Consider the following 12,859-nt stretch of genomic DNA (forward strand, 5'->3'; position numbering starts at 1 on the left):
CAGGAATTGCTGAGCTGATGGGGAAGACAGGTAAGCTTCAAGACTCGCAAGCAAGGACAGGTATACTAAGGAGGGTCTGCCTACTTGCTTCCCCTCTCATCATGTGAGCTCCTATCTGCTTGCAGTGGGCAAGTATGAAGATAAAAATCAGAGTCCCTGCAGGAACAGCAGTGAGTGCCCCGTCCATTTGTCTTTTGGTAAAAACTGGATTCAGCAATGCTATGTGGCAACCTAAGGGCAGGTACAGACTCACCCTCTTGCCATCCAGGTGTGTGTGCTGACTGCAAACCAAGATACCTTCTTCTTAGGGCAGTGAATTAATCACTCCTTCCACAACTATGTCTTCAAGTCTTTTGATTTTACTGGTACTTTTAGGATGACCTAAATCTTTTTCCGGTCAAATCTCAGATGACACTTTGACAACTGTCACTTTTTCTAGGTGGTAAATTAAAATACAGGATACTCTGGATTCTATGAAAGTTGGATTAGAAAACCCATGTTAAGAAGCATTGATTTGGAGGGCGGGGAAAACAATAGAACTCCATTCCCCAGACATTCTATGCCATTTTTAAAAAGCTGGTTTATAACATTACATGAGTTTTATTTTGACTTCTGAAAGTGTGTTCACCAACAAAAGTTGTTTCCATCCGTCACCGTACTGTTGACTTCCTTTACCCATTTCGCCCTCCCTCTGCCTTCCTCCCCTCTGGTAACCACTACTCTGTACCATTTTACTCAGTCTTACTCAGAAGGCCCCTCACTTGGTGGGAGGTGACCACCCGCTGTGTTTACAGCAGATTACAGCTACCAGATTACAGGTGACACCTGTTCCCCAACTACATCATCTGTGCAACTGCTTCAGAAGAATATTGCTCAGAGGGTCAGGGCAGAGCTAATTTGTCGTCAAGGCTTTTGAGACGGGGAAAGCAAAGCTGGATGCTTCAACAGACATCAACGTTTTAGTGGGGCAGCCTGAGTAAGGCTGGGGAAGGAAGGACGTGAAACAATGCCCTGTAAATCTGATTTTACCGATACTACGTTTCAGCCAGACCAGAATCAGTTATGTGCAAAATGATTAATCACTGTCTCCCTGAAATATTCAAGGTCCTGCTGCCTATTCTTAGGATGGAAAAAAATCTAATGCTGAAATATGACTTTCAGGCTTTTGTTCGTTCTATACCCTTTTAATAAAGCAGAACACAAAATTTTGCCTTGGGCTTGGCTGACTTATGGGGTTTATCTCCTAAGTAGCAAAGTTTCATCCCTCAGCCCCATCACCAAACTGAGCCCAAGTTATAAGAAGCCCGGTAGAGAAGGAAAAATGCGGGTGCTGTACCTAACACATCCATTTATCAGATGCAATAATTGCTCTGAGAGACAGGTTTTCTCTTTATATTTATAGAAAAATAGGCACTGCAGAAGAAAATGAATTCAGCTAAAGGGCAAACGCGGATGACTCTGCATGGTGTGTTTTTTGACAAACGTGGCTGATGAATTACAACTTGCCTCTCTCACTGCTGGGAGTGGGTAGGGAAGCAGGAGAAGTCCTTGGGGCATTATCTGAGGCAAAAGCTCCAGCTGGGTCCCCACATACCTTCTCTGCATACTCAGACACAATCTGCTTGATCTCGGCAGAGCAGAGGTCCACGATCTGGCCCACGGAGCTAGCGGTCAGACGGCTCTGCAATCACAGGGAGGGTGTGTTCTCAAGGATGTGCACTGTCTTTCACACAACTGGAAACCCTGAACACTATTAAAGTAAAATAGATAATATTCCCAGGGGAAAAGACAATTTGGCTTTTGCTCATATGTTCGGAAACACGGAAGGGAGAAAACAAGCTTCAGGGCAAAGGTTAAGACACCTCCCTCCTCCTGAGTCACTCAGCAGGCTGTGTTAGATTCTCCTCGGACCCTGGGTATCCTGGAAAATCATTCCAGGGTTTTTACTGCTGAGGATCACTAAAAAGAGCCTGAAGGGAACTTGGCAGGCATAGGACCCAGAGGAAAAAAGTACAAATGGGAGAGGAAAAGGGATCTCAGAATTCCTGAACTATCTCTTGACTGCCACAGGCCCTTCCTGCCCTAAAAAGGAATTCTCCTTTCAAAGCACTTGGTTAAACCTTTTACACAGGTCATGAGCTCTGGGAAGACTGAATATAAATTTAGTACCCTATCATCTACCTAGATGGTGCAGGAGGGAAACAAGGGCTCCTTTAGCATGGGATGCCACATGCAGTTATGGAGAGGCAGGGCTGAACCACAGCTCTCCTGCAGGGGCCCTGTGATGCCATCCCAGCTGGGACATCCTGTCTTCACATCGGTCCTTCAAATCTCCCTCCTAGAGGTTCCCATGGACGGCAACATCGTGCATGTATAAAAGGTTTCCAAAAGAAAGATCCCAAGAAAATGGGAAGCAGGGTGCTGAAACGAGAGGGCCCTGAAGGTGGACACTTGGAAGAGGCCCCCTCATAGCACAGCAGGGTGGTGCCAAGCCTCCACCTCCACACCACGCCCACCCACATGACCACGCCTGCCTCACCTCCTCACATGCCATGGCAGTCATCTTGGTCATCAGGGACTGAATACGCTGCTAAAAGAACGGGGAGAGGTAGCAGTGAGCAGGTCTGACCACACAAGACTTAAGCAGGGTGTCGCAACAGGTCTTCGCAGTGGAATCCAAGGGCTATTTCAGCCGGTCTCGTTTTACAGTGAGCCTCATGAGAGGTGATGAAAGGAAGCTGAAAAGGGCGCGAACGGCCAGCCAACAGCAGCTGGCTGTGGGAGGCAGCTGGCCATCTTGGAGAGCTGCGGATGAAAGCGTGATTTCCCCCAAAGACTTAGGCGGAAACCTCAGGGGCTACATGGACCACTCACCTCTTCAGCAGCCTGAAGCTCGTCTTCCTCGTGGGCGTCGGCTTTCTCTGCAGCTAACAGCCCTGTGGGAAGTGCCATTTTCTTGTCCTCGGCCTGGAAGGGAAGGTGGGAAAACAGCTGAGCACTGCAGCTGCAGATTCAGTAGACAAAGGACAACACTGCAAAGGAGAGTGAGTCTGTGAAAGAAAACACACAGATCTGGACAAGTCACCCAGTCTCGGGGAAAGAAAGCAAGATTCAGAGACCGGGGCTTCCACTACAATCACAGCCCAAGCAGCTGGAGCCTCGGGTCTCACCCAATGCCCGCCTCCGTTTCTGAACTGCTCGCCGACGCAATTCCTATCAGGTCATATACCTCTGCCAGATTTACCCTTACACTTTGCTTGGGTCTTCCCCTACTTTAATTCCTGCTAAGAGCAGATCACTGCCTTAAGATCACTGCCTATTTTTCAGCAGAGGCCCATTAGTGGGATATGAAAGTAATTTAGCAGGTATGATTGGCATCTAAATAAATTAAATAAAACTAACAGAACACAACACATCCAAGTGCACTACAGGTAGTAAAGGGTTATGAACCGCTTTGTGAAACTTTTGTTTTGGGGGTTGTATCTGCAGGTGTGTGGGGTGTGTGTGTGTGTGTGTGTCTGTGTGTGTGTGTGTGTGTGTGGTGTGTGTGTGTGTGTGGTGTGTGTGTGTGTGTGGTGTGTGTGTGTGTGTGTGTGTACTGAACCATGATGAAAAACAGAGTTCTTACTGCCAAGAGTGGTCAGCAAAGTTTGAAAACCACTGGCCTGAAGGATAAGACTCTAAACTGCTTGCCCTGGTGATCAAGCTCCAGGCTATGGACCCAGCTCAAGCTCTAAATGTACCACACCACACTCAGGACACCTGGAGTAACGGCTGCTCCCCAAACCTGGGCTGCAAGTCTAGGGTTCTTGGTTTTAGCTCCATCTTTGCCATTCACCAGCTGGCAACCTCAGGCTTACCTTCTCTGGATACTGGGGTCTTCTAGGGTTGAATGAGAGGACTGCCCTCAGATACGCTTCTGAGACCATCCCAGTTCTGAGACGCATTTCTATAACAAGCCTATGACTGACCCTGGGGCATGGCCTGAGCGCCTGCATATATCTACAGGGGATAAGACTTCCAGTTCAAATGTGCCATCTCACATGAGAATGATAAGGCAAGGCCAATGCAAATAATATTTCATGGGCATTTCACGATTTTTCCAATCATAACCAAACTGCCTCATTTCAGAATATAGTCATATACACATTCTTTTCAGACTTAAAATTACATACTACACATACACATCAAATCCTTATACACTAGATGCCACATGACACTCAAATCCAGAAAAAAAACCTTGCTTTGGAGGAAATGGCTGTTTGGTTGAGTGAAAACACAAATGTGGAAGAAATAATAAGAAAACCAAAAAAGAAGATGTCATAATGAATGCATAAATGACTGTTAATGAGAATCATAATAATGATGATAGTTAACGCTTAGTAGATGTGCACTATGGGTTGGATTATTCTTCATCCTCTATATTTTAATCTTCACAACAATGTTGTGAGGTAGTACAATTTCTGGCCCCATTTCACAGATGCTGTGAACTAAGGCACAACAAAGTATACTGACCAAAGTCACACAGAGAAGGGGAGGAGCTAGGATTTGAAACCAGCCAGTCTGGTTTTAGAACATATGCTCCAAGTCACTGTCAGTGCCCTCCAAGGACTGAGACAATGGCCGCAGAAAGCAGAGGGAGGCCGGGATCAGGGAAGGCTTCCTGGAAGGACTGAGGAATGGGGGATCTGGACAGAGGAGGGGTGGCAGGAGAACAGCAGGCGGAGCGGTGTCTCATTCAAGAAAATCTGGGGGTCAGGAGGGGAATGAGGAAAGAGGTTTTACTAGATCTCAAGCTGTGGACTCTACTTTTTAAGAGGGCACTGGCCACTTTAGTTAGCATGTTATTATTGAGAAGGCAGTGGATAAGAGCACAGGCTTTGATGTCACACAGATGTGGGTTCAGATTCTTATTATGGCACTTTAGGAGCTGTGTGATCTTAGACCAATCACTGAGCCTCTCTGAACCTCAGCTTTCTGCCCTGAAAAACAGAAATAAGTATCTTCCTCACAGAGCTGTTCAGAGGAATCAGTGAAAAAATACATGTAGAGCCCTGAACAAAGGGCCTGAACACAGGAAAGGTTTGGCACTATAAGATTTATATGCCTGCCCTGCTGCTGACAATTAAGAACCATGAATGAATACTGATACATACAAAAAAAATACAGGAATGAAGAGAAATCCTTGATACTCTTTTATGAACTTATAAAACCCCATTTTAACTTTCTGTTTTTTCCACACCAGGTTGTCTGAGTACAGGGCCAGCCTGTAACACGTGCTGTGCTCTCTCTCACCGCCAGCAGCCTGCTGACACCTGTGTAGGGCCTCTCTCATCAGATGAGGAATGCTAAGGGCTCTGGGAGTGGACTTCATCTCTACAGTTTCAGAGTTATTACAGGCCATCTGTTTGACCCTGGTGTCATGACTTCCAATCACCCTTCACTTCCAGTCCCATGATGAGGTGTTGCCTCAGCTCCCCAGCCTGCATGGGCAACAGACTGGGGATGCCACGAGGGAGAATCAGGGGCCAAAGGCAGCTGGCACATCCCCGCTGCCCAGGGTCGCCCAAGGACCAGGGCCCTACTGTCCCACCCCTGCTGGGAGCCTGTCCGCATGGGACAGAGGCAAAGGGAAGTAGCACTTGCGTCTCTCAAACATTCTTTCCCATTAGCCAAGCTTTTCTTACCTTCTCTGCTTTGCTCTGGCGGCTAAATCCATACCTCCTGCAAGCCACAAAAGAGGGGAGTTCAATTACTATTAAAAAATAAATTTGATCACAGGCATTTTAGTTGGATTTTTATATGAAAAGCACCACAAAGAATTTAGGCTATTTGGTGACTGAGTGCCTAAACCAAAAACATATCCCACTGTTTCTGAATAAAGGGCCCGCCATTCTATTTGCCATATAAATACTATAAATGGGAACTCTTCCTGCAGAGTGCAACGTTCTCTTTAAGCGCGATTACTCTTTGAATTGGGAACTGTATTTCAGATCCACGGTTTAAGCTAAAAGCCTTAAAAATATCTGTATGATATGTGAATGTGTTTGCTCAAGCTAAACATACTCTCTTAGTTTACGGTTGAGTCTGGTATACAAGGTGGGTTGGGAAGTAGAAAGTCAGGACAATGGGTTTAGCTAGAGTCTTCACTCTGGTGCCAGCAAACTGTGTAACATGGGGGAAATTGCTTCACTTCTCTGAGCTTTGTACCACTGATATGGGATTACAAACATGATCCCAAGCCCTGTTTAAACAGCTTCCATAGGATTTCTATAAATTACCACTGACGGTACGGGAGGGCCGGAAGGAGATACAAACTACAAGCTGGGTAGTTTGGGTTGGAAACTTTTCAATTGCTCAAACATTCTGCCCTGGCTGATCCATCCCTGTGCCTGTATGTGTTCCCCCTACTTCCTGGACAGAAATCATGTCCAACTGCCTGTTTGCCTGTTTGCATCCTTCTCCAAGAAAATGGAGAAATCAAGAAGCCAAAAGTATCACCCGACCTCGCAACAGGTTGTCTTATAACTGGAGAGACCAAAAGTCACTGCTGGTTACACTGTGCCCATCCTCTAGGCACAGATCTACAGGCCCAAAGTGCAGCAGACCAAAGTTATGTTCTGAGTATCCACCCAAATCCTGTACAGGACCTTATGGCAGATTCAGTGAACTGGCTTAGTCAACATCTAGCATCTTACTATACCGTGGAGGCAGGAGAACAAACAACTCTTATTTTCCATACTCTCTTGCACCTGGGGCTCTGAACACTACTTAGGTTCCACCAGTGAGATGCATTTGCTGGAGTTCTGAATGTGTAGCAGTTAGAGAAGGAGACAGCAAAAGCACAAAGGATTCACTACACTGGTGCGGATCACAGTAGCAGTAACCTGGTTCTGGGGCCAGAAGCTGTCACGGTGGTTTTCTGATTTTGGCAAAGTGGGTGGTTTCTTTGTCAGTAGTTGCAGTACCAGCTTCCCAACTCCACAGGCTGTTCACTAGCTTCCTGATGATGGAGGCAGAAGCAGCATCCCAGGCAGCCCAGATCTAATGTGACACTTGGGAAGTGACCCTGCTCAGCCTACGTCACATCTCTTAACTCCTCCCATCCATCCCTGCAATCAATCCTTTCTGCTGAAACTAGTGGGAAGGTTTTGTGTCCTGAACCAGGGAGCGCTGACCAACAGAGGGTCTCTCTGAAGCTTCCCACTCCTAGAAGTGTCCTTGCACCCTGGGTATTCTTTTGTTTCCCAGGCCTTCAGTCTGTGGAGACCTTCAGGGCAGAAGACATACTCTCAGGCAGATGGGCCTTATCTAAGGCCCCAGGAACTTTACAGATTTTCCAAATAAAGCAGTAAACAGCTAAATCTGAGTATTTCAATTCCCAGGTCCCAGCTACTTCTCCTTAAAGACAGAGGCTCTGGGAAGACTTTTCTGACCACCCAAAACTAGGTTAGGCCCACACAGATATGCACTTCTGTGTTGACACCCACGGGGTCCAATAATTATGTGTTATGTGCAATCTGTCTGTTGAGCCCTGGAGGGGAGGAAATTTGCTTCATTCACTTTTTTTTTTTTTTTTTTCCCGGTACGAGGCCTTCTCATTGTTGTGGCCTCTCCCGTTGCAGAGCACAGCTTCCGGACGCGCAGGCTCAGCGGTCATGGCTCAGGGGCCCAGCCGCTTCGCGGCATGTGGGATCTTCCCGGACCAGGGCACGAACCCGTGTCCCCTGCATCGGCAGGCAGACTCTCAACCACTGCGCCACCAGGGAAGCCCCATTCACTTTTTTTTCTTTACATTTTTTAAATTGAGGTATAATTCATATAACATAAAATTCACCATTTTAAAATGTATACTTCAGTGGTTTTTAGTGTATTCACTATTTTGTGCAACCACCACTACTATCTAATTCTAGAATAGTTCCATCACCCAAAGAGCTCCACACCTAATATATATAAATAGCAGTTAGTCCAATTTTCCCCTATCCCCTTCCCCTGGCAACCACTAATCTACTTTCCGTCTCTGTGGATTTGCCTATTCTGAACATTTCATATAAGTGGAATCGTACAACACGTGGCCTTTTGTGCCTGGATTCTTTCACTTAGCATGCTTTCAAAGTTCATCAATATTATAGCACAAATCAGTACTTAATGCCTTTTCATGACTCAATAGTATCCCATTGTATGAAAAAAACACATTTTGTCCATTCAGCAGCTGATGGACATCTGGTTTGTTTCTACTTTTTGGTGACTGTGAATAGTGCTGCTATGAATATTCACTTTTGTATCCCCAGCGTCTAGTGCAGTGTGTGGCACATAGTAGGTACTTGATTAACGTTTGCTGAATGAAGAGTCCCGCTGACTCTTCTAAAGGTTTCCTTCTCCATGTGACATAGTGGCAACTCTTCCATGACAAAAAAGAGCTGTCCTCAGCTGCCTATCAACGCCTGCCTCATTTGCTCACTGGTCCCACATCTCTGGGAGACTCTTCCGTGCTGTTTGAGTTTCACCAGGAGAACATGATACCCTTTTGTGGCCTATCATCCTCACAAAGAGCAGGGAGATGCTTCAACTTATTTCTACTACAAACACATTTACTTCTCTTTCATCCTTCCTAGAGCATCCTTTCATGCTGTACCCTACAACCTACCTTTCCTCTTGCCCTGTCAGCTGGGCCCTTTCCTCTCAAGCACCAGCCTGATATGCAGTGCCACATGCTTCAGTGTGCTCCTGGATTTCCTGTTGTTAGCTCTGACCCACCAACCCGGCTGACGTCCGTCAACACCAACAGAGCTCCAGCCCTCTCACCACCCAGTCACTTCCTCACACTCCAGACCCAGGACTCGGTCTTTATCATCAAGGATGTACATCTTCTAGAACTTTAAATCAGTGTTCACATACCCAAGTTATTCTGGACATACTTAAACATATTCCAATAACTAAAGCATGTAATAAAAAAATTTTAATTTAACTTAATTATTAAAATTCTGTTCCTGAGCCATACTAGTCACATTGTAAGTGCTCAACAGACACACGTGGCTACTGGCTACCATACTGCACATCACAGCTCTAGAAAACAAACTAACTTTCTCCCCTAGGGCAAAGTAAGACAGATATCAAATCGTCTGGACTCCAGAACAAATCAGGGGCATAAAAAAGCCCTAAATACTAAGGACTGTGGATTCTGTTCTTTGTTTAGTCAATGAGCACTTACTAAATACTCTATGAGCATGTCATGGGCCTTCAGAGGGGACACAGGTTGGGGGAGACATGTCATATGCACTTAAAATGCATTTCCCCACAGTGACAGTTTCATAGTGTGGTTAGTTGCTTAAGTTTAGCTCTTAAAAGTTGATTGGACCCATAATATAATCGAAATACTATAAAGATACAATTGTGTTTAAGTGTAAAATTGAAACTATGAGTCTTGTTTTCCCAACAACATAACATTTAAACAAATATATCCAACATGTTTTTAACAAGACACACAGTCCATAAGGTCCTCAGCATAGTTGGCCAGGCTCAAAGTCTAGCCTTATTTGAGCAACTGAAAGTCAAAAAAGGGAGAAGAAACTGGGATGCAGGCCTCAAAGCCAATGCTCTGTGGGCTTAGGCTGATGACTGACCTCTAACCCCAAAGAAGAAACACTGTTTTCAGACCTTCTTATTCTAGGAGTCAAAGTATTTTCCATCTTGTCAAGAGGCGAGATGAAGAGGAAAACAGAAGCACTGACAACAGATGAGGGATTAGGATTCCTAGGTGGGGATGAGCAATTAAGGGGTGCCACAACAGTGAGGGGGAGGCAGGGAGGGGTGGAGTGAGTCCCCGAGGCAGCAGGCGCCCAGCCTTGCTGGATTAGGAAGGAAAGGGAAGAGGGTAAGGCTTCTCATAAAGGAGCTGGAGGGAGGGCTAGAGCTGGGGGTAAGGAGAACATAGGGACGAGGAGAACTGAAAGGAGGGGCTCAGGTGAGGCTCCCCATCTGAATCTCAAGGTCATATTTAAGGGCATCTGAGAACTGAAAACTGCTGCTGCTCAGGATGATGGTGATGAAGATGACGGTGGTGATAGTGATGAAGAGGAAGATGATGGTGGTGATGATGATGATTGTGATTATGGTGATGATGATTATGGTGATGATGATTATGGTGATGATAGTGATGGTGATGATGGTGTTGGTGGTGATGATGGTGTTGGTGGTGATAATGATGGTGTTGGTGGTGATGATGATAGTGATGGTGATGATGATGGTGCTGGTGATTATGATGGTGTTGGTAGTGATGATAGTGATGGTGATGATGATGGTGTTGGTGGTGATGATAGTGATGGTGATGATGATGGTGTTGGTGGTGATGATGACAGTGTTGGTGGTGATGATAATGATGGTGATGATGATGGTGTTGGTGGTGATGATGATGATTACGGTGATGATGATGGTGGTGTTGGTGGTGGTGACAGCACCTAACAGTTGACATTTCCTTTTTCTACATGAGACAAACTGTTCAACGTCCTTCATAAAGACATTGTTATGTAATCCTCATCGAATGGGAAAGATCTCAAGCAGTGGAGAGTACTGACTTAAAACCCTAAGGGAGGAGTAAGAGAGACAGAAAGGAGGCGAGCAGCCTGCCCAAGGAAGGGGAATAAAAGGACACTTCTTGGGGCTATAGGATTTATCCCATTTGCTCTGTCAGCTGTAGTAACTACTCTCTGGTTGTTCAGTCTCAGATCAAACAACCAACGCTGGGCCTGTCTTCCTAAAATCAAGAACCAAACTCTCACCAGAGCCTCAAACAACATTTGTAGATAATAATGATATGTTTTTGGAGTACAGCAAACCTGAGTTCAAGTCCCACTTTGAGGCTCTTACTAGTTCTTAATAGTCAGCAGTTAACCTTGGGCAGGTTATTTTTTAACCTTTCTTTTTTTTTTTTTTCCTTGCGTTATGCGGGCCTCTCACTGTTGTGGCCTCTCCCATTTGCGGAGCACAGGCTCCGGACGCGCAGGCTCAGTGGCCATGGCTCACGGGCCCAGCCGCTCCGCGGCATGTGGGATCTTCCCGAAACAGGGCACGAACCCGCGTCTCCTGCATCGGCAGGCGGACTCTCAAGCACTGCGCCACCAGGGAAGCCCTTTTTAACCTTTCTGAATGCTGTCTTCGTCATTCTCAAAAAGGGGAATGAGCTGAATAAACCATCAGAATTCTCCAACTTCACAAACTCACTCTCTCCTTACAAGAAAAGCTTAAAAAAAAAAAAAAAAAAAAAGGCAAAATAACCCCATCTCCTAAAAAACAAACAAAAAAAGCCTTCATCAAACACCCACCCCAGGCTCAGAAATCAGGAGTCAGCATGATCCCACCAATAAGAACTAAGGCTAGTTCTGAGATACGTACTGGATATTGGAAAAAATGGAGGTATGAACAATACAAACTACCAAAAACCACACTTCCCTAAGTCTTCTCTGGCTCCGGAACATGTGACACTCCCAGAGGCTGCCTCTCCAGCTCTGGCTCGCCTGGACCAGCACAGTCTCGTGTGCCCACCTGCAGCTGAGGGGTGGCTAGAGAGCCCCCTCACAGTGTCCAAGGCTTGCAACTCGTCCAGTGGCACGGGACCTCATACCCGAAGGGCCCCGCATTTGGCTGTTGCCGCTGTCATGAAATCCTTAATGATTAATCATTATTCATGATTCTCAGGGGCTTAAGGTGCCCTGCATTTTCATTTTACACTGACCGGGCCCTGCAAATTATGTCGCTGGTCTGGAGGTGCCTGACTCAGAAGCAGCTCAATTCGCAGCAACAGCTAGTGAGCTATGGGGCAGCCCTCACGCTCTGGTCAGGGCCAGAACTAACAACTTCCTTTGAATGAAACGGACTAGCTTTCATTCTCAGGAAGAAAGGATCTGAACCCGCATTACTCTCTCAAAAACAAACAAATGAACAAACAAACAAAAAAGCGGCAACTGCAATTCCATTTGAGAGATGGAATAAGTAAGGCAATTAAGCCTTAATTTCCTTCTGGCTGTCTCCAGTACCCTAGAGGGAGAAGTCATCAGATGCTCACTTGGAGATGCTAGTGGCAATGCTGTTACTTCCAGCCCCCCAGTGCGGGCTGGGTTATGAGCAGGGCAGCACACAGCAATCACTCCGAGCAGAGGGGGAGGAAGCACAGGAGACATACTCACATCAAGGAATCAGTGACCCTAAGTAGAAAATTCAGGACACAAAGGAAGGTTAATACCCAGAGCCAAGCAAAAGATTCAACGAGGAGAAGCATTTCCGTGTGTGTGTGTGTGTGTGTGTGTGTGCGTGTGTGTGTAACTGAAAACTGAGGCTATAAGAACTGTATTTTTAAAAATTAGAGATGTTTTTAAGAAGTGACGAAACTACTTCTAAATTCTTCATTTTCCTGGTCAGGACAATTCTTCACAGGGAACCAAAACGATTAGACTCTGACACAAAGTAAAACTGCTGTAACTGCCTTCAATTCTTAGTTTACCTGAAGATGTTAACATATGGCAGGGGCATGAAGGGCAGCCCACCTGGGCCTCTGCGAACGCCCCACTCTTCCCAACTCCCCGAGGAGGGCAGAGCCAGGGATGGGGGCTTGCTGAGGAACTTCAAAGATCAGGCCTCTACCACCACCAGAGAAGCTACCCACAGAAACTGAGCTAATTCCACAACAGGGAGAAAAGTCCCCGGTGTTGGCAATCACAGGCTCAAACCCGTAGACTCAGTCAGGTGAAAACCAACCAAGTTCACCCCAGTGAAGCGATTTAAATTAGCTTTTCTTTTCAATGGTTTTATCAAAGAGACACTTCAGACTGGGCCGCCTTCGTTACCTGCCATATTCCAAAAGCGT

The 12,859-nt window shown here is 46.1% G+C and overlaps 1 protein-coding gene across 1 annotated transcript in view; it reads right to left on the bottom strand.

Moving 5' to 3' along the window:
• Window positions 1–12,859, bottom strand: part of CCDC93 (CCC complex scaffolding subunit CCDC93) — an 86,398-nt gene that overhangs the window by 46,332 nt on the left and 27,207 nt on the right. The window contains exons 7-11 of the mRNA XM_007456349.1: window positions 12,840–12,859; window positions 5,688–5,724; window positions 2,875–2,967; window positions 2,540–2,590; window positions 1,595–1,681 (exon numbers count right to left, since the gene is read on the bottom strand). The exon at window positions 12,840–12,859 is cut by the window's right edge and continues 75 nt beyond it. Of these exons, the coding sequence (XP_007456411.1) occupies window positions 1,595–1,681; window positions 2,540–2,590; window positions 2,875–2,967; window positions 5,688–5,724; window positions 12,840–12,859 (288 nt within the window). The remainder of the gene's footprint in view (window positions 1–1,594; window positions 1,682–2,539; window positions 2,591–2,874; window positions 2,968–5,687; window positions 5,725–12,839) is intronic.

Source organism: Lipotes vexillifer, unplaced genomic scaffold (genome assembly GCF_000442215.2).
Source record: "Lipotes vexillifer unplaced genomic scaffold, Lipotes_vexillifer_v1.1 scaffold3, whole genome shotgun sequence".
Lineage (NCBI taxonomy): Eukaryota > Metazoa > Chordata > Mammalia > Artiodactyla > Lipotidae > Lipotes > Lipotes vexillifer.